The sequence below is a fragment of the Phytophthora sojae genome (genome assembly GCF_000149755.1).
Source record: "Phytophthora sojae unplaced genomic scaffold PHYSOscaffold_5, whole genome shotgun sequence".
NCBI lineage: Eukaryota > Oomycota > Peronosporomycetes > Peronosporales > Peronosporaceae > Phytophthora > Phytophthora sojae.
In genome coordinates, this window is record NW_009258119.1 from 5,237,180 (window position 1) to 5,264,678 (window position 27,499).

General features: G+C 55.3%; 14 protein-coding genes across 14 annotated transcripts; 9 read left to right on the forward strand and 5 right to left on the reverse strand.

Moving 5' to 3' along the window:
• Window positions 1–47: 47 nt before the first annotated feature.
• On the reverse strand, window positions 48–1,521 carry PHYSODRAFT_316117 (hypothetical protein; the record flags this gene model as incomplete). Its single annotated transcript, XM_009531461.1, has 8 exons — window positions 48–143; window positions 212–290; window positions 371–463; window positions 551–641; window positions 716–809; window positions 877–1,204; window positions 1,297–1,409; window positions 1,504–1,521. 8 exons carry the CDS (start codon window positions 1,519–1,521, stop codon window positions 48–50), a joined length of 912 nt encoding a protein of 303 aa, XP_009529756.1.
• Window positions 1,522–1,646: 125 nt separating this feature from the next.
• On the forward strand, window positions 1,647–2,667 carry PHYSODRAFT_505049 (hypothetical protein; the record flags this gene model as incomplete). The annotated part of the gene is made up of 3 exons (XM_009531462.1): window positions 1,647–1,982; window positions 2,056–2,445; window positions 2,512–2,667. The coding sequence occupies 3 exons, from the start codon at window positions 1,647–1,649 to the stop codon at window positions 2,665–2,667; spliced, it is 882 nt and encodes a 293-aa protein (XP_009529757.1).
• A 32-nt stretch (window positions 2,668–2,699) lies between these two features.
• Window positions 2,700–3,188, reverse strand: PHYSODRAFT_286420 (neutral zinc metallopeptidase). The gene has a single exon (XM_009531463.1). It carries the CDS (start codon window positions 3,179–3,181, stop codon window positions 2,804–2,806), a length of 378 nt encoding a protein of 125 aa, XP_009529758.1. The 5' UTR covers window positions 3,182–3,188; the 3' UTR covers window positions 2,700–2,803.
• A 209-nt stretch (window positions 3,189–3,397) lies between these two features.
• Window positions 3,398–4,064, reverse strand: PHYSODRAFT_545537 (hypothetical protein; the record flags this gene model as incomplete). The annotated part of the gene is made up of 3 exons (XM_009531464.1): window positions 3,398–3,616; window positions 3,717–3,946; window positions 4,017–4,064. The coding sequence occupies 3 exons, from the start codon at window positions 4,062–4,064 to the stop codon at window positions 3,565–3,567; spliced, it is 330 nt and encodes a 109-aa protein (XP_009529759.1). The 3' UTR covers window positions 3,398–3,564.
• A 285-nt stretch (window positions 4,065–4,349) lies between these two features.
• PHYSODRAFT_560555 (hypothetical protein) lies at window positions 4,350–5,771 on the forward strand (the record flags this gene model as incomplete). The annotated part of the gene is made up of 6 exons (XM_009531465.1): window positions 4,350–4,589; window positions 4,673–4,836; window positions 4,923–5,016; window positions 5,092–5,189; window positions 5,266–5,393; window positions 5,467–5,771. The coding sequence occupies 6 exons, from the start codon at window positions 4,350–4,352 to the stop codon at window positions 5,619–5,621; spliced, it is 879 nt and encodes a 292-aa protein (XP_009529760.1). The 3' UTR covers window positions 5,622–5,771.
• A 217-nt stretch (window positions 5,772–5,988) lies between these two features.
• Window positions 5,989–6,492, forward strand: PHYSODRAFT_506882 (hypothetical protein; the record flags this gene model as incomplete). Its single annotated transcript, XM_009531466.1, has 1 exon — window positions 5,989–6,492. The coding sequence occupies one exon, from the start codon at window positions 5,989–5,991 to the stop codon at window positions 6,490–6,492; it is 504 nt and encodes a 167-aa protein (XP_009529761.1).
• Window positions 6,493–7,027: 535 nt separating this feature from the next.
• PHYSODRAFT_505788 (hypothetical protein) lies at window positions 7,028–9,379 on the forward strand (the record flags this gene model as incomplete). Its single annotated transcript, XM_009531467.1, has 1 exon — window positions 7,028–9,379. The coding sequence occupies one exon, from the start codon at window positions 7,028–7,030 to the stop codon at window positions 9,377–9,379; it is 2,352 nt and encodes a 783-aa protein (XP_009529762.1).
• Window positions 9,380–9,912: 533 nt separating this feature from the next.
• PHYSODRAFT_316123 (hypothetical protein) lies at window positions 9,913–10,781 on the forward strand (the record flags this gene model as incomplete). The annotated part of the gene is made up of 5 exons (XM_009531468.1): window positions 9,913–9,989; window positions 10,097–10,184; window positions 10,254–10,355; window positions 10,475–10,538; window positions 10,627–10,781. The coding sequence occupies 5 exons, from the start codon at window positions 9,913–9,915 to the stop codon at window positions 10,779–10,781; spliced, it is 486 nt and encodes a 161-aa protein (XP_009529763.1).
• A 970-nt stretch (window positions 10,782–11,751) lies between these two features.
• Window positions 11,752–13,104, forward strand: PHYSODRAFT_302387 (hypothetical protein; the record flags this gene model as incomplete). Its single annotated transcript, XM_009531469.1, has 1 exon — window positions 11,752–13,104. One exon carries the CDS (start codon window positions 11,752–11,754, stop codon window positions 13,102–13,104), a length of 1,353 nt encoding a protein of 450 aa, XP_009529764.1.
• Window positions 13,105–13,209: 105 nt separating this feature from the next.
• On the reverse strand, window positions 13,210–13,683 carry PHYSODRAFT_334211 (hypothetical protein; the record flags this gene model as incomplete). Its single annotated transcript, XM_009531470.1, has 3 exons — window positions 13,210–13,242; window positions 13,296–13,409; window positions 13,438–13,683. The coding sequence occupies 3 exons, from the start codon at window positions 13,681–13,683 to the stop codon at window positions 13,210–13,212; spliced, it is 393 nt and encodes a 130-aa protein (XP_009529765.1).
• A 145-nt stretch (window positions 13,684–13,828) lies between these two features.
• On the forward strand, window positions 13,829–14,891 carry PHYSODRAFT_334212 (hypothetical protein; the record flags this gene model as incomplete). The annotated part of the gene is made up of 3 exons (XM_009531471.1): window positions 13,829–13,879; window positions 13,951–14,095; window positions 14,191–14,891. The coding sequence occupies 3 exons, from the start codon at window positions 13,829–13,831 to the stop codon at window positions 14,889–14,891; spliced, it is 897 nt and encodes a 298-aa protein (XP_009529766.1).
• Window positions 14,892–16,362: 1,471 nt separating this feature from the next.
• On the reverse strand, window positions 16,363–16,898 carry PHYSODRAFT_508215 (hypothetical protein; the record flags this gene model as incomplete). Its single annotated transcript, XM_009531472.1, has 3 exons — window positions 16,363–16,443; window positions 16,533–16,665; window positions 16,738–16,898. 3 exons carry the CDS (start codon window positions 16,896–16,898, stop codon window positions 16,363–16,365), a joined length of 375 nt encoding a protein of 124 aa, XP_009529767.1.
• Window positions 16,899–17,005: 107 nt separating this feature from the next.
• PHYSODRAFT_351672 (hypothetical protein) lies at window positions 17,006–18,194 on the forward strand (the record flags this gene model as incomplete). Its single annotated transcript, XM_009531473.1, has 2 exons — window positions 17,006–17,385; window positions 17,461–18,194. 2 exons carry the CDS (start codon window positions 17,006–17,008, stop codon window positions 18,065–18,067), a joined length of 987 nt encoding a protein of 328 aa, XP_009529768.1. The 3' UTR covers window positions 18,068–18,194.
• Window positions 18,195–22,042: 3,848 nt separating this feature from the next.
• PHYSODRAFT_286421 (PHox domain-containing protein) lies at window positions 22,043–27,496 on the forward strand (the record flags this gene model as incomplete). Its single annotated transcript, XM_009531474.1, has 1 exon — window positions 22,043–27,496. The coding sequence occupies one exon, from the start codon at window positions 22,043–22,045 to the stop codon at window positions 27,494–27,496; it is 5,454 nt and encodes a 1,817-aa protein (XP_009529769.1).
• Window positions 27,497–27,499: the final 3 nt, after the last annotated feature.

Below are 27,499 nucleotides of genomic sequence, written 5' to 3' on the forward strand. Positions count from 1 at the left end.
CACGTTTTCGCACTATCTAACGTCGCAGTGAGCCCTCGAAAACGCGCTTAAGCGGACGTGGCAGTCTCGTACACTTGCAGCAGTGCATCATCACCTCCCGACACTAGTCGCGATCCTGACGAGTTGTACGCAACGCTCCAGACCTACCAAACAGCTCAGTCAGTTGACGTGTTCAAGAAAACATGCATGAATCGGTCAAGCATGTGCATACCTGGTCTGTGTGGGTATCGAACGTGGTCAAACAGCGTCGAGTGCCGATGTCCCAAATCTTCACGCGCCGGTCCGCACCACTATCACCAGCGTTCAAACAAAAGAAACACAATGTTAGGTTACCACGATATGCTACATAACAGGTATACCAACAGCGTACCCAGTCGCAAACTGTGTACAATCGGGCGAGCACGCGACGCTCAGCACCCAGGAGACGTGGCCAGACAGAGTGGCGACAGCGTTGTCATGAGCACTGCACGCGGGGAAGATCAAACGCAATAGTTAGCAACTTTAGACACCATTATTTGGAAATCAACAGACCGGGAATACTCCCACTTACACATCGTAGACATTGACGTGCATGTCATCCGAAGCGGCAAATAGCTTTCCATCCGGCGAGTACGCAACCGAACGCACAGGCTTGGTGCGGTCTACATCCACCATCACAATACACCTCATGAGCTCGACCATCCCATGTACACACACAACCACCATTCCCGCACACCTTCGTATTTGTGGACAAGCGATCCCGTCTCGACGTCATACACGCCGACAAAGCCATCGAATCCACCGCACGCAACGTGCTTTCCATCGGGGGACTGCAAAAGCAACCACTATCATGTCAGCTCACGCCCTCACACAACGCCAAAACCTCATAACACGTACGTAGGCCACACTCAGCACGAACTTGGCCTGCGTAGAGATCTCCTGCGCGATTTTCTCCGTCTCGATGTCGAAGAAGTTGATCTTCCCCTGCTGGCTGCCGGACACGAGCTTGGTCTCGTCGGGACTATAGGCCACCTGCCAAAGCTCACCTGGGCCGGCGTCGATGGTCTTCTCTACAGCGCCCGTCGAGAGGTTGAGCACGCGCAGCTGGCAGTCCAGCGAGCTGGTGACGGCGTGCGTGCCGGCTTTGTTGCCCACGATGGAGATCGTGCCCAGCACGTGGCCCGGATACTGCTGCGAGATGGACACGGCGTCCTCCGTCACGTCCCTGCAGCAGCAATAACAACAGCACCGTCAACCCAGTGCACCAATCTCCTCCCCCTCTGTGTTGTAATATTCCACAGCTACGTTTCAACGCACCAGGACTTGGCCACCTCGTCCACGGATCCGGTCAGAATCTTGTCATTGGACGTCCAGAACGTGCTCCAGATGCCGTCGCTGTGCGCGTTGGGGAACTGGATGGAGGCCCGGTACTGCGCACAAGCGGTAGAAGAATGCACTAGAGGGTTAGCCACGGGCTACAGACCGCTAGTAGAGGCAGGAACAAGCTCCACAGCGCTCGCGTACGTTCGCTCTCGCCGCCATGGTCCTGTCAGCGTTGTTGCAAATGGCTCAGAGGCAATAGAACGTACTTAAGTGAGACACGTAGTACCGTAATCGATCGGATGATGACCGGGTATCAGATCGATCGGCAGCTGACATTTTTGACGATGCTGCGCCGCACGCTGCCGCTGCTGCGCGCTTATGCGTGGAAGGAGGTGCCGTACGTGACGCAGTCGCCGCATGCCTTGCAGGCGCTGGACATCGCCATTCCGCGCAGGATTCCTCCGCGCGCCAAGCTGCCTACGTGCGTGTTCGTGCATGGCGGGTCGTGGCAGCGAGGGGACAAGAGCGGCGGACTCAACCAGGACATCGACGAGGCGTTCGTGCGCGCTGGGTACCTTGGCGTCTCGGTTAACTATCGGTTGTCGCCAGAAGCGCAGCACCCGGAGCATGTGAAGGACGTGGCAGCTGCGGTGACGTGGTTGCACAGGAATATTGCAAAGGTGATGGAGTTCTTTCTGGCTTGGAGGTAGATTGGAGATTGGAGTTACTGATGATGGAATTTGGCGATGGCAGTTTGGCGGTAACCCGGACAAGTTGGTGCTGGTGGGTCACAGTGCAGGTGCGCACTTGGTCATGCATATCCTGGCTGACCCACAGTTTTTACAAGCAGCGGGGATGGAGCAGCCGGTTGACACGTTCGTGAAAGGAGCTGTGGGAATCTCCGGCGTCTACAACATCGTTCGACTCGCCAACACGTCGTTTTACGGGACGCTGGTCACAAATCCGCCGTTTGGCGAAAGGGTTGAGCAATGGCGAGAGGCGTCGATAGGCATGACAGTCACCAGAGTCGGACCCAACTCGCCACTAGCCAAAATGCCACTGCTCCTAGTAAATGCTCAAGAAGATTTCCACTTTCAAGAAGACGCACAGGAGCTGGAGCGATGGCTATCCGCAGCAGGAAACGTAAGGAACCAAGCTAATTGCTCTACGTATTGCTTCGGTCCTCACTAACCGATTCTGCTACCACAGACGTCTATCGAGCGGCACGTCGTGTCCAACTGCAACCACTTCACAATTGTCCACCATCTCGCCAACGAAGATGCCGATACCAACCAGACCATGCAGCTCATCAAGGATTTCGTATCCGATGTCGCCGACCCCGACGATGTCGCCCCTGTGCTCTAGAGCCACAACCCAACTCTTCAACTTTCAAGATAGAATCAACAATCAACTCCCTCCCCCTTCAACGACAACTTGCAATTTCTGTACGTGGCATTGACGTTACTGCTTTATGCGTCCGTCCTCAGTATCAGTCGCTCGCTCAGACCTGCTTCCGCTCCGTGAAGGCGCGCATGACGCAGCCGGATCCAGCCTTGGCCGCCAGCTTCTGGTGCCACTCCAGCATGGCCGCGCTCTGCGACGCCATGCCCAAGAAGCGCATGATATACTTCATGAGGGCGTCCTCCAGCGCGTTGTTGAGCGAGTCGATGGCGCGCTGCATCTCGCCCTTGTTGCAGGCCAGCAGCGCCGTCATCACCACCTGCGCGTTCTCCGTTCTCAACGCGTCGTTCTTGGACTGCAGCGGCGGGTCCTCCAGCGCCGCGCGCACCGCCTCCTCGTTCTTGCGCTGGGCCAGCAGCCCCTGCACCTGCGCCGCGCGGGCCTTCACGCCCGCCGCCATCTGAGCCTCGTCCGCCATCTTCAGCTTCTTTCTGATTGTGTCTCAAAAAGAGGGCGTATGATTGTCAACTGCCTAATCGGATACCGTCTTTGACAGGGGTAGAGCTCCGCTTCAACTTGACTCGACCATCAAGTTTATCAGCGATTGTGTTGTTGCTGCCGTGAATGCTACGATCTACGTTAGCCCGACGTTGAAGCAATGAGCACGCAGTGTCCAAGACACTGAGAATGGCTATGAGTCAATAAGAAGTAAGCTTGTTGTCACAGTAAATAAAAGTAGATCGACTTGTGCCGAAGTTCTGCGGTAGAACCTCTGCTTTCGCCTTTCCAGAGCGGCTTGGACACCTCTCAGACACTGCCAAGCTGCTTTGCCGGTTGTGCCAAGACCGCAATGCAGCCACGCTACATGATGCTGCAAAATAGAGGAATGGGCACAAAGCCGTACGAGTGGTCGCTGCTCAATGCACCGAAAGGCACAACAACAGCATTCCACGTCAGCATTTTCAAGTCCACTAGCCAGAGTACAGCACAAAAGACTACGCTGCAGGACGTACACAACAACTACGGGGCGGCGCTGCAGCAGGATCTGGTTGGGCGCGCCGCACACTGTGCACTGGAACGTGGAGCCGTGCGTCACGTTGCGCACCACGTGCGTTGTGCCGCAGTTGCCGCACTTGTAGGGCAGCTCGGACTGCTGCACAGGCTGCGCCACCGCCATGATCTGGCCCTGGTCGTACTGCGCCTGCAGCTGGCGCGCCATCTCCTCGTCGCGCGAAGTGTCATGCTAGCAAGAACCCCACCCAACGTCAGCTACCAAGGCCATACACCAGGCCATACAGCGAAGCACAAACTACCTGGATGCTTGTCGAAACCTCACGAGCCCGAGGAAGCTGCGGGTACATGGGCTTATCGCCGCCAGAGGTCTCCATCTCGACTCTTCTCTCGGCTTGTCTCTTTGTTGCTGTTGGGTCTTCTTCTTGAGGCTGGACTCAGAATCCTCAGACATCGAGTAACGGCCAATCAGCGCTCGGTGGCGTCATCCCAATCAAAAGTGTATCAGGAGCATGGGGCTGCTGGATCTGCTGGCCCAGGTGGAGCGTCTGGGCGTGGGCGTGGCGCTGGTGGCGGCCGTGCTGGGCGCGCTGTACGCGTGGCAGCAGACGGTGGAGGATGGAGGCTCCTCCAAGATGCTGCGCGACTTCAACCTCGTGCGCGTGCTCAAGCGGACGGACACGGAGCTGGCGCTGCTGGGCAACTTCAGGAGCGACAACCACAAGAAGGCGGCGGTGCTCGTGATCCAGACGGCGGCCATGGACTCTGGCGCTCTGGACCGAATGCTGGCGGGCATGTCGTTGCATGAGATCCTGGTGAACGATATCTACAGCACGTTCCAGGGAGACGTGGCGCGAGATGTCAAGCCGTACAAGGTGCGGGAATGTTGCAATAGGCGTAGGAAGAGAAGGAGAGGGATGGATACAATGTGTGCTGACTGTGAATGAATGTTGTGCAGGTGAACTTGATCTACCCGGCGACGGAGCGGCATGTGCGCAAGCACACGGACCAGAACTTCCACATAGTGGTGGAGACCAAGGAGGCGTACAGGATGATCACCAAGCCGTACATCGACAGTATCCCTCCGGAGAACATCGAGTGGGTCTACAATATCTTGGAGCAGTAAGTGAGGGCTGGTGATTTTTGCTAGCAGGTGGCGAGATGTGGTGCACTGACCGCTATGTGTGTGTATGCATTGACTGTTGCAGCAAGAGCGAGTCGGAACGTATTATCTTCGAAGACTCGCACCCACGCAATGGTTTTCTTCTGCTTCCCGACTTCAAGTGGTCGGACCCCACCAAGGTGCTTCCTTCGCTGTTGGTGCTAAAGGGTTTCGCGTCATGATACACTTACGGATTCTACTGTTTGATCTTCCAGTTGGAGTCGCTCTATTGTCTGGCAATTGTTCACGATCGATCGCTTCGATCGCTTCGTGATCTCACGGGATCACACTTAAAGCTGCTGCGGAATATCCGGTACGTGGTTCCCTCTGTTTCGATAGTGTACATTGAAGTTGGCGAATCCTGATGTTGACTCTTTAACTGCGAACAGCAATGCGAGCTTGGAAGTCTTGAGCGAAAAGTTTGGCGTGAATCCGAGCTCGATCCGCATGTACTTGCACTACCAGCCGACGTACTACCACCTGCATGTGCACTTCTCGCACGTGAAGATGACCCAGGGTGCGTTTCGAAGTGTTGCTTGAAGAATGTGGACCATGACTAACTTCGTTCGTCGTTGCTTCGCTCTGCGTAGGAACGTTCTCGGGCAAGGCTGTACTGCTGGAGGACGTGATCTACAATCTTTCTGTCAACAGCGACCACTACAAGAACGCGACGCTGTCGTTCGTGGTCGGCGAGATGCAGCACAAGCAACTGTTCGAGCTTTTCCGCGAGAAGCGCATCATTTAATGCACGCTAGACAATCGCATTGCTCCAGTTAGATGCACTCTTGAAGGCGTCCGCACGGGATCATGCCTAGCAGGCGCCTTCAAGAGTACGAAGGACTAATACCATGTGCTTGTTGGAGGTGTGTAATAGAGATACCGTACCCATTCGCGTAAAATACCAACTGCAACGTTCGTCTGCAGGTCACCCATCTCGAGCATACAATTGCCAAGTATAACACCAACGGCGGAACGCCTCCACCGGCGGAAAATAACGGTCGGTGGGCACATCCACAAAAATTCTCTTCGCCTCGGCCATTGCAGAACTTGCTCTGAACCCCACAGACAATCCGCCGGACGATCTCTCTCTCGCTCCTGTACAGCCACTGAAAATGACGCTCCTGGAGAAGCTCTTGGGCAGCACGCTGGTCTCGCGGCGCGGCGAGACGTCCACGCTCGAGGCGCTGGCGCACAAGTCGGTGGTGGGGCTCTACTTCACGGCCAGTACCTGCCACCCGTGCCGAGCCTTCACGCCCGTGCTGGCGACTGTGTACCGCAACATGACGCTCAACGCGTACAAGTCGCTGGCCATGAAGGAGCAGCTGGACGTGGTGCTGCTGTCCAACGACCGGAGCCCCGTGGCCTTCCACGACGCGCTGCTGCAGACGCCGTTCCTCGCCGTGCCCTTCCACCGACGCGACGTCGTGCAGGACCTGTGGAAGCGCTACGACGTCAAGACGATCCCGACGCTCATCTTTGTGGACGCCAACGGCGACGTGGTCGAGCGCGAGGGCCGCCGCTTCATCGAGAATAACTACACGGACCTGCGCAAGATCTGGGAGCACCTGGCGCCGTCGCTCTCGTCGTCTTCGGGGCCGGAGACCACGATTCCGTGAACTCTCGCGCCGAAGGAGTAGGGCTGCAGCCCAAGATATTGCTTAACCGTTCTAATTCGTATCATTACCACATTCTCTATGGTACTTTCTGAACCATGTTACTCGATCGACGAAGCCATCCTCTTGTCGTCGCTCATAAAATTCAGCACAGCGAAGTCCCGTCCAACAGTACCGGGCTGCAGCAAACGAAATGAATCAGTCTGCTTCAGCATAACTACCTTACTTCACCTCATATCGTTGATCCAATTTTATACAAAACCGTGCTCTAAACCCCGTGCTGGGCAGGAAAAGCCAACGTGCAGCTCCAGCAGAATTGCTGCGTATCCGGATAAGCTGGGGAAATGCAGGGCGGACACGATTCCTCGAGGGCTAAGCTGTTGACCACGTTGAAGCCCATCGAGCCAATCACGGAGCAGATCCGCACCGCTTCAGCCTTGGCCCGATACACTCATCACGGTCTCACAAAGCATCACGTCCGGCATGACCTCTCCTCCGCTCCACTCTGCAATCGGCGGCATCTCTCTCAAGCTCCAGCATGCCGTCCTTCCCACCTGCCAGCAAGCCTCGAGGTCCCGTGCTCGTCAACGACGACGAAATCTACGGCACCTTCGACGGGCGTCCTAGCCTTCAAGACACGAACACAGAAGCAGCTAATGGCCCCTCCAGCACTAGAATCAGTGGACTGCTGCGCGTTGCTGCGGTCGCGGGACTTGTCCTGCTTGCAGCAGGGTACGTGACGAAATCCAGCCCAACCATCAGCGCCGGCGACGGAAACAATCGTGTGCAAGCTGCAGCTACTGTGGTAAACGATGAAGTTGTGTCAAAGTTGTCCGTCGCCGATCTCCACCAGCAATTCGTTGCCAACGTCGACGCCGGCAACATGCGCGAGTACTTGCACAAGTATTCGAGTGCCCCACACAGTTGCGGTACGGAGCAGGACTACAAGACAGCGTTGTACACGGCCGAGAAGCTCGAGTCGTTCGGGATCAAGGCCGAGATCAAAGAGTACTACACGCTGCTTTCGACGCCAATCCATCGGCGTCTTGCGATCGTGGAGCCTGCGGGAGCTGCGCGCGAGCTGAACCTGACTGAAGCGTCCGTGCCTGGAGATACTTGCACAATTGACGACAGTGCGCTGCCCCCTTTCGTAGCGTATGCCGCTACTGGGAACGTCACCTCTTCCATCGTGTTCGTGAACTTCGGCAAGCAGGCGGATTTCGAGTGGCTCGTTGCCAACAATGTCACGCTTGAGGGCAAGATCGCGCTTGTGCGGTACGGCGGCAACTTCCGCGGACTGAAGGCCATGGCCGCTGAGCAGCACGGTATGGTGGGCGTACTGATTTACTCGGACCCCAAGGAAGACGGCTTCGTGCAGGGTCCAGTATATCCCGAAGGTCCGTGGCGTCCCGAGGGCTCTTTCCAGCGTGGATCATTGACATACCTTTCACTTGCTGCCGGAGACCCGTCGACGCCCGGTTGGGCATCTGTGGAGGGGTCTTACCATATTCCGTACGAAGAAGTGGAGACAATCCCCCACATCCCTGCACTACCGCTATCGTACGGCCAGGCACAGCATATTCTCCGATCTCTGGGCGGCAAGGAAGCACCTGCGTCGTGGCAAGGAGGCTTGGCGCTGCCGAACGGCTACCGTATTGGCGATGATGAAGCGACTGTGGTGAATCTGGACATCGAAATCGACAACAAAGTGGGCCCTATCTGGGACGTCATCGGAACAATCGAAGGCTCCGAGGAGCCCGACGAGCTGGTACTTTTGGGCAACCACCGCGATGCCTGGGTATGTGGCGCCATTGATCCAAACAGCGGATCGTCGGTACTCCTCGAGATTGCGCGCGGGTATGGCGAGCTGCTCAAGCGAGGCTGGAAGCCTCGACGCACGTTGATTTTTGGCTCTTGGGACGGAGAAGAGTACGGGCTGCTGGGTAGCACTGAATACGCCGAGGAGAACGCCGAACTCTTCAAGAAGCAGGCTGTGGCATACCTCAACGTGGACTCCATGATGGGTCCGTTGGTCAGCGCCAGTGCCAGCCCCGCCATCGCAGAGTTTCTTTACCAGACGGCGAAGGACGTACCGGCGAACAAATTCCGTGGTAACGAAACCGAGAGCTCACTGTACGAGCAATGGACCAACCAAGCTGTTGTCCGTCGTCAGTTCCTTCATGGTGACGGAACTCTTGGCCCCGAGCACTTAATCAGCTTCATGGGCTCGGGGTCAGATTACACGGCGTTCTACCAGCATCTCGGGATTATCTCGGCCAACTTGGGCTTCTCGCTCGCTCGCGCTCCGTACGGCGTTTACCACAGCTCAATGGACAGCATCATGTACTCGGAGCTGTATGCTGATCCAAACTACGCCACCCACGTAGCTACTGCGCAATGGTGGGGGCTGCTTGGACTGCGACTTGCTGATAACCGAGTGCTGCCGTTTGACTTTACGACGTACGGCTTCGTGATGGTGGAGGATCTGGCCAGTCTGGAGCAACAGGTTGCAGCGCTCCCTCGGCCCGACGTGAACTTCAGTGAGCTGCGTAGCGCCATCGCTCGCTTCACTGCAAGTGCCAACACTTTCCACGCGCAGCTCACGGCATTCGTGTCGAACGAGACCCTCAGTGCGGACGCCGACGCATTGCATGCTTGGAACAAGAAACTGGTGCTGCTCGAGCGTCACTTGATCACCAAGGAGGGGCTTCCGCACCGCCCCTGGTACAAGCATGTCATCTTCGGCCCCGGATTCTACGAAGGGTACGCTGGAGCTGCCTTCCCGGGGATCTCGGACGCCATTGCGTTCTACGATGACAGCGAAACCATTCAAGCCCATGTCGATGAGGTGGCTCGCATTGTGAATGACGCAGCAGACTATTTGTTGTAGAAGGGACATTTCCGATTCCGACAGCTTGGTCAATAAGCGATCAACAATGTTTCAGCACGTGGATTGCCCAGCGATCAGTGCCGCGCTGATAGTGGCGGTGCTGAGTGGACTGTGGCTGTGGAGGCAGTCGACTGTGGGCGCTGGATCTAAGCGGCTCAAGGATTTCAACCTTGTGCGGGTGCTCAGGCGGACGGATACGGAGCTGGCGCTGTTGGGCAATTTCAAGAGCGACAACGAAAAGAAGATGGCGGTGCTCGTGATCCAGACGGCGGCCATGGACTCAGGCACTCTGGACCGGCTGCTGGCGGGCATGTCATTGCATGAGATCTTAAAAATGACATTTACAGCACGTTCCAGGGAGACGTGGCGCGAGATATCAAGCCCTACAAGGCATGGAATAATCTGAGCAGCAGAGAGATCATCATCTTAAAACATAATTTTGATGTACTTTTGTGCTGGATCTGGCGTAGGTAAACCTGATCTACCCGGCGACGGAGACGCATGTGCTGAAGCATACGGACCAGAACTTTCACATGGTCGTCGAGACCAAGGAAGTTTACGAAGCGATCACGAAGCCATTCATCGACAGCATTCCTGCAGAGAAGATCGAGTGGGTTTACAATATCCTGGACCAGTACGTTTAAGCCATTATTTACCGGGATCGATTGGGGTACCATCATGCACTTACTTTACTCGCTGTCTATATTGTAGCAAAAGCGAGAGCGAGCGGATCATTTACGAGGATGCAAACCCTCGTGATGGATTTATTCTGCTGCCTGACTTCAAGTGGTCGAACCCTGCTAATGTACGGCCCCAACGCTGGGATATTGCAGGAGCCTCTCCATGTCTGACACTTCGTGTTACATGCGGGCAGTTGGAATCGCTCTACTGTCTTGCGATCGTTCACGACCGCTCGCTTCGATCGATCCGTGATCTCACCGCCTCACACGTGAAGCTGCTGCAGAATATCAGGTTTGTTATTGTGCATTTTGGTGTTGTTTGGTCTCCGTGCACTTTGCCCAGCTTTACATTCTCAATTTCAAACAGAGATTCGAGCCTCGAAGTGCTGAAGACGAAATTTGGCGTGGAGCCGAGCTCGGTGCGCATGTATTTCCACTATCAGCCGACTTACTACCACCTCCACGTGCACTTCTCGCATGTCAAAATGACTTTCGGTAGGTCTCCGTCGATCAATGCAACGATTGACTTCGAATGAAATCTAATGCTTGACGATTCAATCTACACAGGGACATTTTCGGGCAAGGCTGTGCTGCTGGAGGACGTGATCTATAACCTGTCGGTGAACAGTGATCACTACAAGAACGCCACGCTGTCGTTCGTCGTCGGTGAGATGCAGCACAAGACGCTGTTCGAGCTTTTCAGCGAGAAGCGCATCATTTGAAGCCCTCTAGCGAGAGGCTTGGTGCTTGCTAGCGTGGGACTAGCTGTAGGGCCTTGGCTTGCCAGCAGATTCAGAATTTTTTGGGCTCATTTTGCATTTGGCGTCGAAGTGGAGACAACACGAAATGGACATTTCTCTCTTCTCCCCGGGAACTCAAGAGGTGTAATTCTTCACAGCTCGTATAAAGTGGCTGCTGTTGCATACTCTTAATGTTGTCATGTTCATGTTCTGCAGGTGCTGAACGATCTACTGACGGAGCGCGGCCTCATCGAGTGGCAAGTTGTACGCGGCCTCCGCCTTTCCTCCGACTCCAACGAAGAAGTGGATGTGATTTACGGGTACGCATTGACTGCAAGTCTCCAAGAAGAACGCATCGACCGCAAGCGCAAGCGGAAGAATGGAAAGGCGGCCAACGACAACGAGCAGCCAACGTGGAGCTGCTTCCTGGTGCTTCCAGCCGTCTCGTACTCCCAAGATCCCTCCACACTCAGCATTAAGCGGTGCGTTGTACCTCACTCTCGCCCCCTGCAATTAGCACGTGACACTAACGCACAAATGCTATCGTGCTGGGGACAGGCTCCTAGAGCTTCAGGAATGCGCTGATGCCCATGAGCCTACCGGAGCTGGAGCAGCAACGAAGCAGACGTTCCTGTGCCTCACAGACGCCGCCAACATCAGGTACCGCCCTACTATAAACTACTTTGGCTTGTGCTCACCATAACGACAGCGTTGGCATTAACTAGCTTTCCTTACTTGCGCCCCGTGCAGCTACTACTCGCTCCATGCGCCAGCCATCTTGCCCTGAGCAATGTTTTGGCCATCACTCCCTCACTATAATGACATACGTCCGTTCTGATGCTTAGTGGTTGAAGTTCGAAAGATAATGGTTTGCGCATCAGAAGTGCGTCACTTCAGCTTTGGCTCCGTTCGGCTCTCACCCTGCTGCACATTGTCCCCCTCACCACTACCAATGCTGTCTCCATTGCCTCGAAGCTCCGTGCTGATTGCGGGACGCCAGAAGCTCCTGCAGTGTCAAGCGCAGCGCTGCGTGACGACGATCACCACGGGTCCGTCATCTTCCAAGACCAAGAGAGACCGTCCCCTGCCGCTCGAGGGCATCCGAGTGGTGGAATGCGGCCACCTCATTGCTGGCCCCTTCGCCGGTACCATTCTCAGCTACTTCGGTGCCGATGTGATCAAGGTAGAACCCCCTACGGGCGACCAGGTGCGCGACTACCGTGAGCTGGACTCGACCAAGACGTCGCTGTGGTGGTACTCCCTCGGCCGCAACAAGCGCTCGGTGGCAATCGACATGAAGAAGGAAGAGGGGCGCAAGCTGATCGAAGAGCTCATCGAGCAGAGCGATGTGCTCATCGAGAACTTCAGGCCTGGTCGCATGGAGAAGTGGGGGCTCGGTCCGGATCACTTCGAGAAGTCTAACCCCAAGCTGGTGTACGCCCGAGTGTCGGGCTTTGGTCAGGACGGTCCGTACTCGTCGAGACCGGGATTCGCTTCCGTGTGTGAAGCTATGGGCGGCTTTCGCTATGTGAACGGGTTTGCGGATCGTCCCCCGGCTCGCCCGAACCTCAGCATCGGCGACACTATAGCTGGCATCCACGCAGCTCTCGGCATTGTCATTGCGCTTCTTGGGCGTGAGAGGGGCGCTGCTGCTGGTCTGAGCAACAAGGGACAAGTTGTGGATGTGGCTATCTACGAGTCCATGTTCAACTTGATGGAAGCTGTCGTTCCCGAATACGACTATTCTGGATCGATTCGTGAATGCTCAGGGTCGACCATCACGGGCATCGTGCCTTCGAACACGTACGTCACCAAGGACAAGAAGAACGTCGTCCTTGCTGCCAACACCGACTCTCTGTTCGTGAAGCTCATGAACGCTATCGGGCGGGAGGATATGGCGACGGACAGCAAGTACCGGACGAATGCTGACCGTGTTGTCCACCAAGCAGAGATCGACGCTGCGATGGTGGCTTGGACTGCTACCCAGGAGCTAGACACGGTGGTTAAAGTGATGGAGAAGGCCACCGTGCCTGTGGGACTTGTCTACTCTGTGGAAGACATGGTCAAGGATCCGCAGTACCAGCAGCGTGGGATGTTTGAGGAGGTGGAAATCCCAGATGGGGATAACACGAGGAAGTTAAGGGTGCCGGCGATCTTGCCAAAGTTGAAGGCTACACCTGGCGTAACGCAGTTCGCTGGACGAAAGCTTGGACAGGACACACGCCAGGTCCTGGCGGATGTCCTCGGTCGGTCCAAGCAGGATATCGAACGTCTGCTGGACGAAAAGGTAGTGTTCGAGCCGTAGCTGGTGGGGGTGGGTAGACGTACGTATGTGTGGCATTTGTGAATTAACCAACGAATGCAGAAACAATGGTTCAGACAGCTATCTACTGCACATCAGCGACAATAATTAATAGTCCGTGTTGAGCGCCAGCGCCACGCCCTGCAGCACCCAGTGCGAGGCGTGTACAAGTCCGCTTCGACGACAAGACCAACCCCCATAGCATTCCGACGACTCTGCGTGACATACACCGGCGTGAAGGTGTTCTGCAGCTTGAGTCGACTGTCCTCGATAGGGATGACCTGGAGAATGGGCAGCTCTTCCACGAGCTGCGTGGGCCGTTGTGGCGCTAGGCACCCGCCAAGGACGCGCCTTCGAGGAAGAGCCCAAGCAGCCAGTGTCGCTGTCGGCAGCAGCGGGAAGCTGCGAGTCCTGCGTGTAGCTGGTGACGCGCGTGTACAGCGTCGACTTGTCCAGCAGCCAGTTCTTTGCTCGACATGTTGCCTGCACCAGCGCTGTGAGGTATGCCCAGGCCAGAGAGCCATATGACTCGCGGATCGCCGTGTGATACCACTGCTTGAATCGCTGAGTAAAGTGCTCCATCCAGCTCCCGAGGGGCTTCTCCGTCTTGGAAGGAAACCGTTGTAGAGCGCGTTCCCCACTGCATCCAGCTCGTCGCTCCTACCAATTTCACCCACAAGTGCCTTCTGAAGGTCTCCGAGCGATACGCGCATCCGAGGTGCCGACCATGCAGGCGATCGTGCCGTGGTTGAACAAGGGCTGGAAGCTGCGAGAGCTCGTATTCAGCCGAGTCACGTGCATCTCATGGCCGAGGAGCTTAAGAATGTCACCACTCGCGAATGCTATCAGGTGCAAGAGCCTGTCATCGTCGCGCCGAACCTGGAGGTTTTGGTCATTGAACACTGCCCCATGAACAAGTTCAACGCCGACACAAGTCTGCCGCAGCTCAAGAAGCTGACGCTGTCGTCGCGAAACTTGTCGGCGCTGCAGGCGCGTCATCTGATCAAGAATACGCTCACGAGGTCACTGCGCTGGAAGTCCTGAGTCTTGCCCGGTGCTCGCAGCTTGATTAGGTGCTGGTGGATCCAGGAGATCTTCCTGCTCTGCGGAAGCTCGACCTGAGCAGCTGTGCGAAACTCACTCGAGTGCACGTGACTTCCAAGCGGCTGGAGACGCTCGATCTGTCGCGCAACGACGAGTTGCAGTTCGTGTTACTGGACCTCGAGCGCGTGGTGGACCTGGATTTGTCGTTCCTCAAGAGCCTCACCCGCTTGTACTTCCGCTCGCCGTCGCTGCGGCGTCTGAACCTCCGCGGCTGCGACCAACTGAGGCGGAACACCACGAGCGTGCACTGTCCGAATCTGCAGTTCGTCGTGCTTCAAGGCACATCGCTAGAGGTCGACGACTTCAATAGGGGCGAGGTCAACGACGAGGTGTTCGCATTGCCAGTCATCGCAGACCAGCAGCACTTGTCGACGCTGCGTCAAGGACTGGCGCGCCTCACGCCCGAGATGAGCTTCCACGCCGGGTGGAGGGACCCCGTGTACGGCTACTCACCTCTGGCCAACGCGTGCTCGCAGGGCCATCTGCTCTGTGTGCAGGCGCTGCTCGCATACGGCGTGGACTGCAACGCCCGCGACTCGCAGCGCAACACACCGCTGCACATCGCCACGGCCTGTGGCAAGAGCGAAGTGGTGCGGCTGCTGCTGGGAGACTCCGGCGGTGGACTGTTTCGCCAAGACATTCACCAAGGCGCAAACAGCGATGGACATCGCACGCCACTCGTATAGAACATCGGAGGGACGAGGACACAAGTACATTCAGTGCGTAGGGCACATTGAAAAGGTACAAGACTTGATGTTGCTGGATTGGGGTAGTTGGTGGCATTGTTCACTGACGGTTTGGTCTGATTTGGTTTGGTAATGGTCATTGTAAAAACTCTGTATCTACTCAGGGTGGCTGTATGAGAGATCGGACAAGTTTTTGTCGATTGCGTCGGGAATATCAAGCTTGCACTCGTGGAAGAAGAGGTATATTTCAAGGAGCGGTTCTTGAGAAGATCTTTTAGTCGCTAATGTGTTTATTGGGCCCAGATACGCGATGGTACTTTGGCCTGCAGCGCGAAATGCTGTCAAGATCGATCTGTTCCCGATGAGACCTGGATATCGGCGCCCACGGTACGCGTTACTACGCTGCCGTAGTGTTTTCAACTTTAATCTGATCAAGACAAACATTTGCTGTATCGAACAAGCGACGGAGTTTAACAGTGACGATGGCACTTGGCTCAACCGAAAATAATTTCGCATGTCTTAGAAGGTGTCGCGGAAGCTAGACACAAGTCGAGCGTCGGCCGATCAGTCGACGGACTTAGCTGCTACAAACCAAGGCGAACTCGTTGCATGGAAAACGTTCTTGACCAGCCTGCGGGTAACGTTTTCTGCTGATATTCCCTATGAGTTGTTGTGGGTACGTTCTAACGTGCGATGTTGCTTGTTGGTCAACGCCCCAGTGAGTCCGATCACAACCGCTTTCGGACGTCAGCGAATTCCTCCACCACAACCTGCTCGGCCGACTGCTATGTCGGCTCCAAGCCCAAGTCCTACCCAGGCCGCGCTGCTTCAGGAGCAACGCGATTAGGAGCGAGCTCTTCGACTCTCTCTTGAGGAATCTCGGCGTCACCCCCGAACAAACTCGGCGCCGTTTGCTCCACCTCCTTCCGACACAATGCTGGAAACCCTCGGTTACTCGGAAACGGTTGTGGGGCCTGATGGAGTGGAGATTGTGCAGCTTACTCGTCACGATGACTCGACGGCTGCTCATGGCACAGCATCTCCACCCCCTTCCTTGAGCTCTCCTGCGAAGAATACTCCTGGGCAAGGTGCTGGAGCTCAGAGCAATGACGAGTGCGTGATTTGCTTTGATGGGCATCAGGAAGCGGTTTGCGTCCCATGTGGCCACAACGCAGTCTGCATGGACTGCGCGCAGAAGCTTCTGCCCGGTATGTTGGCAGCAAGTGACCGCCTTTACCGTGTTTAAGGTGGTCGATCTCGGTATTGTTTGGAATACATCAATAAGTTTTCATGATGAAGCCCTTTAATGGTTAGACATGTTGTAGCTTGATCATACTACTGATATCATGGTACCTTGTGAATACACCGGCGAAAATGCTCACGGTGCGCTGCCACCTTGTCACTTTGCATCAGTGCTTATGGCAGTGGAAGTCGCGGCTTCGCAATGGCTCCAAAACATATAGCACCATCATCAGGCTGAAGTGACGTTGTCCCACGAGTTGGGCTCGTACAGCCCAATCATGACCCCGTCGGGGGACCGCAGCGCCGCTACCTGCACCAAACGCCCACCACGCCAGATGCATGTTATCAAGCTATGGATAAAATCAGAAGAGTCGACAACTGCTCGAGAGTATCACACACCTTCCCGTGCGCCGGGTACTTGATGGGGCCGTCCATGATCGCCCCCAGCATCAGCAGCCGCGGCACGGCGTCGCTTAGGTCCAGAATGTCGAAGTTCAGGAACGGCGAGTAGCCGCTGCTGCACGCGGCCTCACTGCAGTGCATCATACGCACCCACCAGCAATTAGCGCCTTAGTTCCCACCAATATCGAAGCAGCCCTCGCACCTCTGCGCCAGCTTGATACACAGCGGCACGCCCGCCTGCGTGTCGAACTCAGCGAACGTGTCCGACGAGCGCAGCAGCTTGAGCCCGAGCCCCTCCTGGTAGAACTGCTTGGAGCGCGCCAGGTCGCGGCTCAACACCATCAGCTGCCGCAGCCGGCTCATGCTCGTCCACTTTGCCAAAAGTTGCAGTGGCGAATATCGGCCAATCCGCGCGCCGCAAACAGCTAAAAATAGCAGGAAATCGCCCAGACATCGAGCCATTGCGCATCATGCTCGGGTCGGGACTCAAGGTAGCTGTCTTGGCGGCGGCGGTGGCCTGCTACGTGCGGCCGCAGTTGCTGTTGCAGCCTCTCATTGGTTCGGAGCTGGACGGCGCGGACGCTGACGCGTCGTTGCGCGTGCTGCGCGGCCTGCTGACGCTGCTGAGCTACGCGCTGGCCAGCATCCGACCGTCCTGGTTCTGGGTGCTGGCAGCTTTGGCGACGCTACAGCTCGCGCTGTGGGTGCTGCAGCTGGCGGAGGAGTCGTTGCTGGGGATGAGCGTGGAGGCCGAGAAGAAGCTGTTCCTGGCGGGAGCTGTGCTGTGCTTCGCAGCCATCGTCAGCGTCATTCTGTTCGGAGGAAAGGGCGACGCCAAGGCGCGTTTCCGGTGCGTGATTTTAGGAGGATTGAGAGGCTGAAAGGAGAGCTAATAACTTGGAGCTGTTGTTGTTTATGCGTGCAGCAAGAGGCTGGTGGCGTTCTACACCAAGCACAACCCGGACAAGCTGCGCGAGGTGGACGAGCTGCTCAAGAAGTACGAGTTCAATGAGGAGCTACTGTTCCAGAGACTGCACCGCAAGTATAACGCTCTGGCAGCTGGGCCAGAGAATCACTCGGTGATGAAGAAGATTGATGAGGGCGAATTCCTGTACGAGGAAGAAGAAGAAGACAGGGTAGAGTCGTCGGAAGAGGAGGCGGCGCAGATGAAACAAGTTGCCTCGACGTACGTACAGGACGAAGAAACGAACGAGGAAGAGGATCAAGCGCGTCCATTTACCCATCAGCAGAGTTCAGGCAGCACAGGTAGTGAGGAAAGCTTCGAGGCTGAGGAGACGAAGGAGGTGGCTGTCGCTGTGATGCACCCTCCGGAGATTGAAGACTACGATCTCCTTGAGGGCACGCCTCCCGTGTCGCCTCGCTCCGCTGAGAAGCTCGCATGTACGCATCGACAGTCGTCAACTCTTATTAAGGATGCGATTGCCCTGGCACGACAAGCGCAGCGGGAGCGCATCGAGCGGCGTATTGCTAGCATAGCGTCGAAGTGTGGCGACGGTTACGCGGGGCACTAATTCGATGGTCATGGGCTCGGTGTCCGCACCATGAGTGCATTTGTGGTGAAATAACGACGCAAGAAGGAAGCAGCGAAGAAGAAGATAACTCAAATAGTTTTATACTCGAAAAGGGTTTTGGATTTTCATTCGAGGCACTGTGTGTTTTCTGCTGTGGGTCGCCATGCTGGAATTAGTTTGCTGTCGGATGCGGTTTCGTTTCCAATGAGTACGAGGCTTTTGAGTGTCTGAGTGCTGCTTGTTCCCGTGAGAGCTTGGTTGTTGGATACACCTGCACTTAATACTGCACTCTCTGTTTGCGCGACTAGGCTGGTGTCGATGTTGTATGGTGCATTCATTCTGATCTTGATGTAGTTTTCGTTGACGCTGTTTGCCACTTTGTTCATACTGAGGATTCCTCAGTATGAACAAAGTGGCAAACAGCACTAGGCATCTTCACCAAAATAAGAACGGCCACATTACCATGCAAATTCTTCCTCAGTGAGGTAGAATTAGTGTGGCCGTTCTTATTTTGGTGAAGATGCCTAGTTCTCGAGTGCATTCATAGTCACTAGCACGGTATCACCACAGATGGCGCAGGTCCTCTGCGACTACTTCGAAGTACGTGCATTCACCCGCCATGATGCGTACTACTTGAGGGGCTGTGTACGGATCAATAAAGCAACGCTATTTTGACTGGTACAAGGGGGGGGGGGCTTCGCACAGTATTCTTCTAGGCACAAGATACTTTGGATAGATAGACTTAATATTTTCAGAGCCAAAGAGCGCTGTGGGTTCTCTTACAGACCGTCGTAATCGCACGTACAGGTATTAATAGTGTTTATAATAGTGTTCGCACAAATATTTAAAACACTACAGTACTGTACCTACAGTAATTAGTCTGGCCCAGACTAAATCTGAATAGCAGATTTTTCTTACTATTAGTCTGGCCCCAACAGTGACAGACTAATTTTGAATTCAGACTAATTATGAACATCCAAAAGTATCCGTTTCCAGTAAGAAAATCATTATTTTTGTGAAATTGTATGTTTTTACGTATTTTCAAATATTTTTTATAGTATACCTATATTTTATCGTGGCTTTAAGGAGAAACAAAGACTAAATCATTGCAGATGCTGCTTCTCTAACGGTTAGAGAAGGCTATTCTATGAGTTCGATGCCATGTTCACTCAGGTATCTATTATGTTTTCCAGATATTCACAGGTCGAAGACCTGTGCTTGGCCCCGGCAAAAAAATTGTAACTTTCCAAAACCGGGTACCAAACTGGGTCTCTCTTTCTTAATTGTAATATTTAGGCTAATATCTGCCGGAATCGGGTACCCGTCGATAACTGCTTAGATTTATGTACATTACTTACCAAAGGCTGATACTAATCGTTTATTATTTACCAAAACCTGCATTCAAACACTTACGGACGCTCCAGTACACTCACTATGAGAGCGTCATGGCTTCGCTGAAGGCGTATCAATTTGAGGAGCCATAATCGACCAAGCTTAGCTGAAGATGACCAGCATGACTTGTCTAGGTGCAGGCTATTTTTTTTACATGTCAATTTGCTCAATACTCAATCACTCTTAGCCGAAGATGCCCAACCTCGTGTCTGTCGCCAAACCAATCAGCTCAACTCGACAGTGACACGAGCATCGTTCGTTTGAATAAGACTTTTTTCCCCTCTGCTGAAGCACCCACTTCCAAGGAATTGGCCCATTAGCGTGTTTTGTTTTTGAATTGAGGATCATTATTGTCACTTACTGTAGCTAACATCCTCAAGTTAAAAGGTCAAGATCAGCGCACCATGCGTCTCTCCTTCGTCCCGCTACTGTAGCTCTCTCGTCTGATCGCTAGCACACAACATAGTACAAAAATGAGCACGGTATACCGTACCTGCAAAATGAATGAAATAGCTCTCTCGTTGCTGGCGCCAACGGAGCCATTGGACGCTGACCAGGGTGTTATGTCACCGATGGCCTCATCAGACCAGGCAACCTCAATTGGTGACTTTCGGTTCCTGAGAACCCACCACGATAAAGAAGAGCGGGGCTTGCTTTGCTGGTTACCAGCCTCACAAAGGTTTGGCTGAAACATCATTTCCGTATCGATACACTTCGATGTGCGAAACTATTTGTTCAATTACGCATTCTCGGCCAGATGCTGCGGCTGCGAAGCAGGCGCAGTAGATGCCCACGTTAGAGTCAACTAAAGAGTTGGGCTGGTAGTGCCTTTTTAAAGGATTAAAAATCAAAACAACTTTGGTATTTATTCAATTATTATTATAATAACCGTTATCATCGTCCATGAAACTATTCGTCGACTTGTGTACCCTCCCGGAGCACGGGTTGCCTATCAGGTTCTGTGCGTGCGAGATCTGGTAAATTGGCTGCTCTGACTTGAGCATTGATGAACCAATAAATACTCACAGTCTTCATGTCTGACTAAGTAAATTCTTTATAAATACGCGGTAGAATATAGTAGTATGCTAAGTTTTGTGTTTACAGTCGTGTGAGTAAAAACAATTATTTTATTATGTTTATACGAGCTCTCTTGGAAGTGTTCGGTTGCAGGGTCAAGGTTAAAATTGGGTACGCTACGGAGTTGGCTAGCGCATGATTGATGATGCTATCAATCATTTTGTGGAGCTGTTAGACGTCGGAAAGATGCGTCTGTCAAGCGAAAGATTCTCGCTTGCGCCCCGCGCAGTTTTCCTCAGGGCCCAGCGGCGCTGGCAGCGCACCATTCTACGCAATGTATTGTGTGCCGTCTTGCTGGAGACAAGCTTCAACATCAATGGATGTTTATCTCGACGCAAGATTCGTATTGTATGCTGTACCGAAACGCAGTTCCGCTGCCAGCAATTTGCTGCCAGGTCCCAGCAGGAGATCAAAGCGGCTGCTGGATGAGAACAAGGCTCGAGCCATAGAGCGATGTGTAGCCCCAAACACACAGCATGCATAGCGCTCTCGGCCTAATAAGATCCGCACGCGCTCTTCCGACCATCTCTTCTCGTACGGTGTGTACTTTCTGGCGCCAACCTGCAGCATTGCAGCACTGCAGCACTCAACCATTGCTGAGCAATGTCACCAGCGCCATCCCTACAAGAACTGTATCGATTTCGCGAGCGCGGACCAAAGCAGCAAGGACGTTTGATGGAGAGTCCGGTAGTCACGCTGATGGTGCGTTGGGTGTCGTCACACGCCGCGGGCTCTGGACGTCGAGTTCATGTTGTCGCTGCGGTGCCAACGCGCGCAGGTGGCGGGAAACACGTCGCCGCATTGCCATCCGTTGCTTGCTGAAGAGGTCGCCGCAGACAGAGCAAGTCTTGCTCCGGCTGAACAAGGGCAAAACTCAAGGCAACTTCCCACTCCACTACCTCCACTGCAGCTCAAACACTGTTGTCCGCGACCAGCGTCCTGATACACTGACACACAGGCAGTCTCTGTGCCCTGCCCGCAGTCTTTCAACCTGGTGCCGGTCGGAGTCAGAGCCAGACGGGGAAGTTCGGTCCACCTGCCAGCCCTGGTCGGTACAGAGAGCCGGCAAAACCGACTCGAATATAGATTCCCACAGGTTTCCGCCGCCAGAATATGCATTCTCGCAGGCCCTTTCCGCGCATTATGCCAAGCCCGGCCCCCAGACGTCTAACAGACAACACCGCAGCAGCGAGGAAGGCGTCGAGCGCGCGCGTGTTTCCTCCGCCTTCGCGCCTCCTCCCGCTCCCGAGGCTCGGCCACCCCGTCGGCGCCACCTCCAGGACCTTCATCCGCCCCCTCCGCGTCCCCCCCGCCGCGGGAACGTCCTGCACGCGAGGTACGCGCCGCGCGCTCTGAACCTCCGACTTACCGCCACTTTTTACGCTAATTTTCCGTATTTACCGCTAATTTCCCGCAGCCTCAGAGCCTCCAGCCGTCCGCCGGAGGCCTTCGGACCTTGCCGAGGCTCAGAGCGACACCGTGGCGTCCTTCCAGCGCCTACATGGGATGCCTGGACCCGACGACGACGCAGTAGAACAGACCGCAGCCGTTAGGACCAACAGCAGCGGCTACGGCCTCAAGGCGGCGCCCAGCTTCTCCACCTCTGGACTCGGCAGTGTCGCGAGCGTGAACAGCTACAGATCCAGCAGCGTAGACGGCCAGGAGGTGGACGTGGACGACTGCAACGAAGAGTGCGCCGACAGCGACATCCTCGAGTCCCCGAACGACGGGGAGATGACCATCATGAACGACGACGACGCCGACCTGAGCGAGGAGGAGGAGGAGGTCATGGAGCACTCGATCGACTTCTCGGTCAACAGAGCCACGGTCACGCGGGCGGGCGTCATCCCGTGCTGCGTGTTCGTGGCCCGCGTCCGTTGGGGCACCACGGACTGGGAGATCTACTTCGGGCAGAAGCAGATCCTGCGGCTGCACTTCCAGCTGCACCTGTACTGCCTGCTGCACCGCCACAAGTTCATGCGGGGCGTGCACCTGCCCTGGACGATCTGGCGCGAGAAGCGCGCGGAGAAGCGCGTGGCGGACGTGTACGTCGTGCAGGACTACATCCGGACGCTGCTCAAGGACAGGGACCTACGTAACTCAGAGCCGCTGCTGTCGTTCCTGGAGGTGAGTCCGTCACGCGCCATGCTGCGCCTCGGACCGTCGCTGAAGGAGGGATATGTGCACATGCGCATCAACGGCCCGTTCCAGCTCCCGCTGTACACGTGCTTCAATCGCACTATTGAGGCGCTGTACAGGCATCTGTACCGCGCGTGGATGCGCATTGCCTTCGTGTCGGCTATCGTGGGCTTTATCTTCCCGGTCTGTCTTGTGATTGTGACGAGTCTGCCGACTTTCTTCTCGCCCCAGAAGGAGCTCGTGAACTCGGATTCAGGTACCAAGGAGGTGTCCACGAAGCTGAACACGGCTGGAGTCTTCTTGGGTCTAGCTGTTCTCGCAGGTATCATCTTCTTCGCTGGATTCGTGTACAAGTTCTTCCAGCATCGCCTTGGTGTCATTCGACGATGGGTCGTTCTGAAGCCCTCATGCTTCGCTGCCTACCGGAATCGGAATGACCGCGAGCCTAGTGAGGTGTTCTTGTTCGATAAGACGTTTACGGCTCGGAAGGGAAGCTACAGGCAAGGTGTCAGTTGGATGCCGAGTGGACTGGTTGTCGGAAGTAAAGCTGGTGACATCGAGATCGACACGGGACACTACTACACTCGACTGACGGCCTTTATCGCTCTCATGGGTGTGTGTTACGGTATCATGCGTCTATCGAACAGCATTTACGACTTTGAAACTCTAAGTCTGGACAAGAGCTTGGGTGTGCCGATTACGAATGCGTCCGGATACGAGAATTGGACGGAGACCAACGATATCGAGTACTGTGGATACTACTTCACTGTGCCGCATGGAGTCACAGTCTACGTTGAAAGTGATGAAGACAATGCCGTGGTGTCGCAGCTGCAAATGCCGTCGGCGAATTCGATGACGGCAAACCTCGGATACTTTTGGCAAAGTGACAGCATGGGCAACAGCTTGAACGTGATTACGAATGCGGTGGGGGCTGGCACAATGATGAGCGTGGTTAAACCAATTGATGCGAAAAACGACCGCTTTTTCGAGTCGGGAACGAACTATTCGTTGCCGAGCGTTGGAAACTTGACGCTGGAGGGTGTTGATACGGACATCGATGTGCAGAGCTACAGCAACGTTGACAGTTTGTGCGCGATTTCCGTGCGGATCTCACCAGTCACGTGGCGCTCATACATCTTCTACATCATGTTCCTGTTTGCTGGAGGCATTATCGCACCAGTTGTAGGTTTCCTGGCCAACTATTTCGTTACGTACCTGGGCGTGTGGCACCCACATGTTCGTCGTGACCACTGGTTCCGATGCGTCCGTCGGTTGCAGAAGCTCAAGCGCCACGAAACGTCTACGCGATTCAACTCGTTTGCACCGCAGCACGTCAGCACTTTAGCTGATGATGACAGCGCAGCGATTGTAGCCAAAGCCAAGGCCGCAAGGTTACCGCCTGTAGCAGTGGGAAATACCAGCGGCAGTGCAATTAACCAGGTGGTAGACTCGGTGGTCAAGCTGGAGGCGGAAGCCGTTGCTCGTTTGGGTAGTGGAAACCTGACGTCTGCTTCCCGGGTGGACAGCAGTACGCAGTCTGAGGAGTCTTTCGAAGCCCCGCCGCCACCACCTAGTGCTGTAAGCTGGCATGTGGATGCAGAAGACACTTACGAAGCCATGTACAAGGCCATCTCCAACGCCAAGTACGAGATTTTGATTGCCGGTTGGTGGGTGTGTCCGGACTTATTCCTGCTTCGTCCTGGCCGGAAGCTGCCACCGCGTGAACCTGATGAAGATCCCAATGGACAGCAAGTGAACAAAACCATGTTGCGTCAGTTGCTGATGAAGAAGGCGGAGGCTGGTGTCAAGATCTACGTGCTTATTTATCGTGAGGTAAAGCTGGCGCTTACGCTGAACAGCGCATACACTAAGCGCAGCCTGATGGTGCACCCGAACATTCGGGTTCTCCGTGACCCGATTTTCCAGATCCAAAGTCTGGGTTTCTGGTCTCATCACGAGAAAATCGTCTGCATCGATCAGTCGCTGGCCTTTGTTGGAGGATTGGACTTGTGCTTCGGTCGGTATGATCACCATGGGCACCCTATCAGTGATCCTAGCGATGATCCTGTTTGGCGTGGCAAGGATTACTCGAACCCGATCATCAAGGACTTCGTGCGTGTGAACAAACCGTTCGAAGACCTCATTGATCGTGGTTCGCAGCCGCGTATGCCTTGGCATGACGTGCACTGCAGCATTTCGGGTCCGCCTGTACAGGACGTGGCTTACCACTTCATTCAGCGCTGGAATTTCGTATGCTCCAAGAACGACTACCAGCTTCGAACAGGGTGGTGCATCTGCTTCCGCTCGCGGCGGTTCAAGTTCCTGCCGAAATGCCTCGTGCCGATGGACTTCAATGGATGGACGCTGCAGTACCCGTCTTCGGACCCGGAAGCTATGCTGGAGCGGGACGGATCGACTCGGACAACCATTCCACTTGTTCGTGAAGATTCGTTGAGTATGGTCGAACCGTTCCAAGTGGTCCAGTCGCTGAACCCCATGTACCCGTGCGCTGCTACGGGCCCCCAGTGGCCGCCAACGTCGTCATTGAATCCTCTAAATCCCATCCGCCCACCAATCACGAGTGCCTCGGGAACCGCGGGCCAGTTAGACGATGGTGAAGTGTTGCGTGCCCAGCGCGGTGAGTCGATTCTCCAAGTGTTTCATCCGAGTGCCAGCATCTGCAACATTCAGGTGTGTCGCTCAGTGTCGATGTGGTCGGCGGGTGTACCAACGGAGGCCAGTATTCAGGCTGCCTACATGGACGTGATTGCCAACTCGAAGCACTACCTGTACATCGAGAACCAGTTCTTCATTTCCGGAATGGATGGCAACGGCATCGTGCGAAACCGGATTCTGCAAGCGTTGGTGGATCGTATTGAGCGCGCCGTGCAGCGTGATGAGAAGTTCCGCGTGTATGTGGTGATGCCGCTGCTCCCGGCATTCGAAGGCAACGTCCGCAGTCATGAGCTCACGAACCTTCACGCAGTGATGCACTGGCAGTTTGCGACGATTTGTCGTGGTCGGTACAGCCTGTTTGAGGCGCTAAAGGGTGTAACTAACCACCCGGAGCAGTACGTTGCGTTCTTCGGATTGCGCAAGTATGGCATCATGCCTAACGGGTGTGTGTCCACCGAGCAAATCTACATCCACAGCAAGCTCATGATCGCTGATGACCGGTGCGCTATCATTGGTAGTGCAAACATCAACGACCGTAGTATGAATGGCGACCGCGACTCTGAAATTGCGCTCGTGATCGAGGACATGCAGTACGAGGACGGTGTCATGAACGAGAAGCCGTACCGACGGGGTGTTGCAGCAAGCAAGCTCCGCATGCAGCTTTTCCGCGAGCACTTGGGCCTGACGGACGATGACCTGTCCATTGTGGATGCGACGTCGGATCGTACGTGGCAGGCCATCAAGGCGACCGCTTCGAGCAACACGAAGATTTTCGAGACGGTGTTCGACTGTGCGCCCTCAAACCGCATGCGTGCGTTCGTCAACTTCCAGAGTATTGAAGTGACGCAGATCTTCGAAAATCAGCGTATGAATGTGCTCAAGGTACCCGGCCGAGCTCACGTGTGGGATGCCCAGAACCTGAAGGACGGCGACTACGCACCGTGGACGGACGTTAACGGTGTGCCCATTGCTGCCGACCGCGTGGATCTGAGAGACTTCGAAGTTGACAACTTCAGGGACAGGAAGAAGAAGTTGTTCTCTATGGATCACGACGGCTGGTGCTACGCGCGTAACTTCTCGATCTTCCAAGAGGTTCGCACGATGAAGACGGACTACAAGAAGCGCGAAAAGCTCCAGCATCTTGTGGCTGATCGTCTGATGGCCCAGGTGCGACGTCGCCGCTGGGTCAAGAAGGGCTTGCTACCGCCCCGGCCTGATCCTCGTGATAGCTCCTTCAGCATTGCAAGTGATGACGAAGAGCACGGACGCTTCTACTCTCTCTGGCGGAGACTTCAGCAGGGCGACTTCAGCCGTTCGAACTCCGTTAGTACCCCGACGAACTTCAGTCATCTGGATACCGGCGGCAGCATTGCCAACAGTGTGAGCGTCGGAGGTACGCATCAAGGTCGTCGTCTCCACAACTCCTCGTCGTTGCCGCTGGATGGTCCGATCATGATGTCGAACACCACTCCGTCGCGCCCCGCCGTGCTTGGGGACAACCCATCGTACCCGAACTCGCCAAGCGTTGCGAGCTTCCAGACGCCTCAAAGTCCGTCGATGAACGCACTCCAAGGCGGTCCGCGAAGTGTACGCGGTGGTCGTACCCAATCCCTCTTGGGAACTGGTGGAGGCGTCAGAACCCGCGCCAACACTCGCAGCGCTCGTGGGAGCTTCATCGGCATGTTCAGTGTCACTAGTGGCAACCGAAACGATACGGACGATGACTCGAGCGACGCCGGTAGCGACTACGGTGGAGGCCACGGCATTCGCGCGTCTCTCAAGCGCTGGTACTCTGCGGTGGACGTGCTGGACTTCGGGCGTCGCTCCAAGTTCAACGCTGAATACTTCGACGGCGACGACCACCTGAACGGCGACGATCCGCTGCTCGAAGAAGGCCAGGGCAGCTACCACGCTGCTACGCGCGAGGGTCTGCTGATGGAGGAGGGCGCGGAAGGCTCGGACGCTGAAGACGCCGACTGCCAGATCAGCCACGTGCAGACCGCGGCCACAGTCCGCAAGGAGGACGAGACGCGAGCCCGTGGCCAGCTCTCGGAGATCCGCGGCCACCTGGTGGAGTTCCCGCTCGACTTTTTGGTGGAGGAGATCCTCAAGCCGTCGGTCCTGCCCGCTGACATTCATATTTAAGAG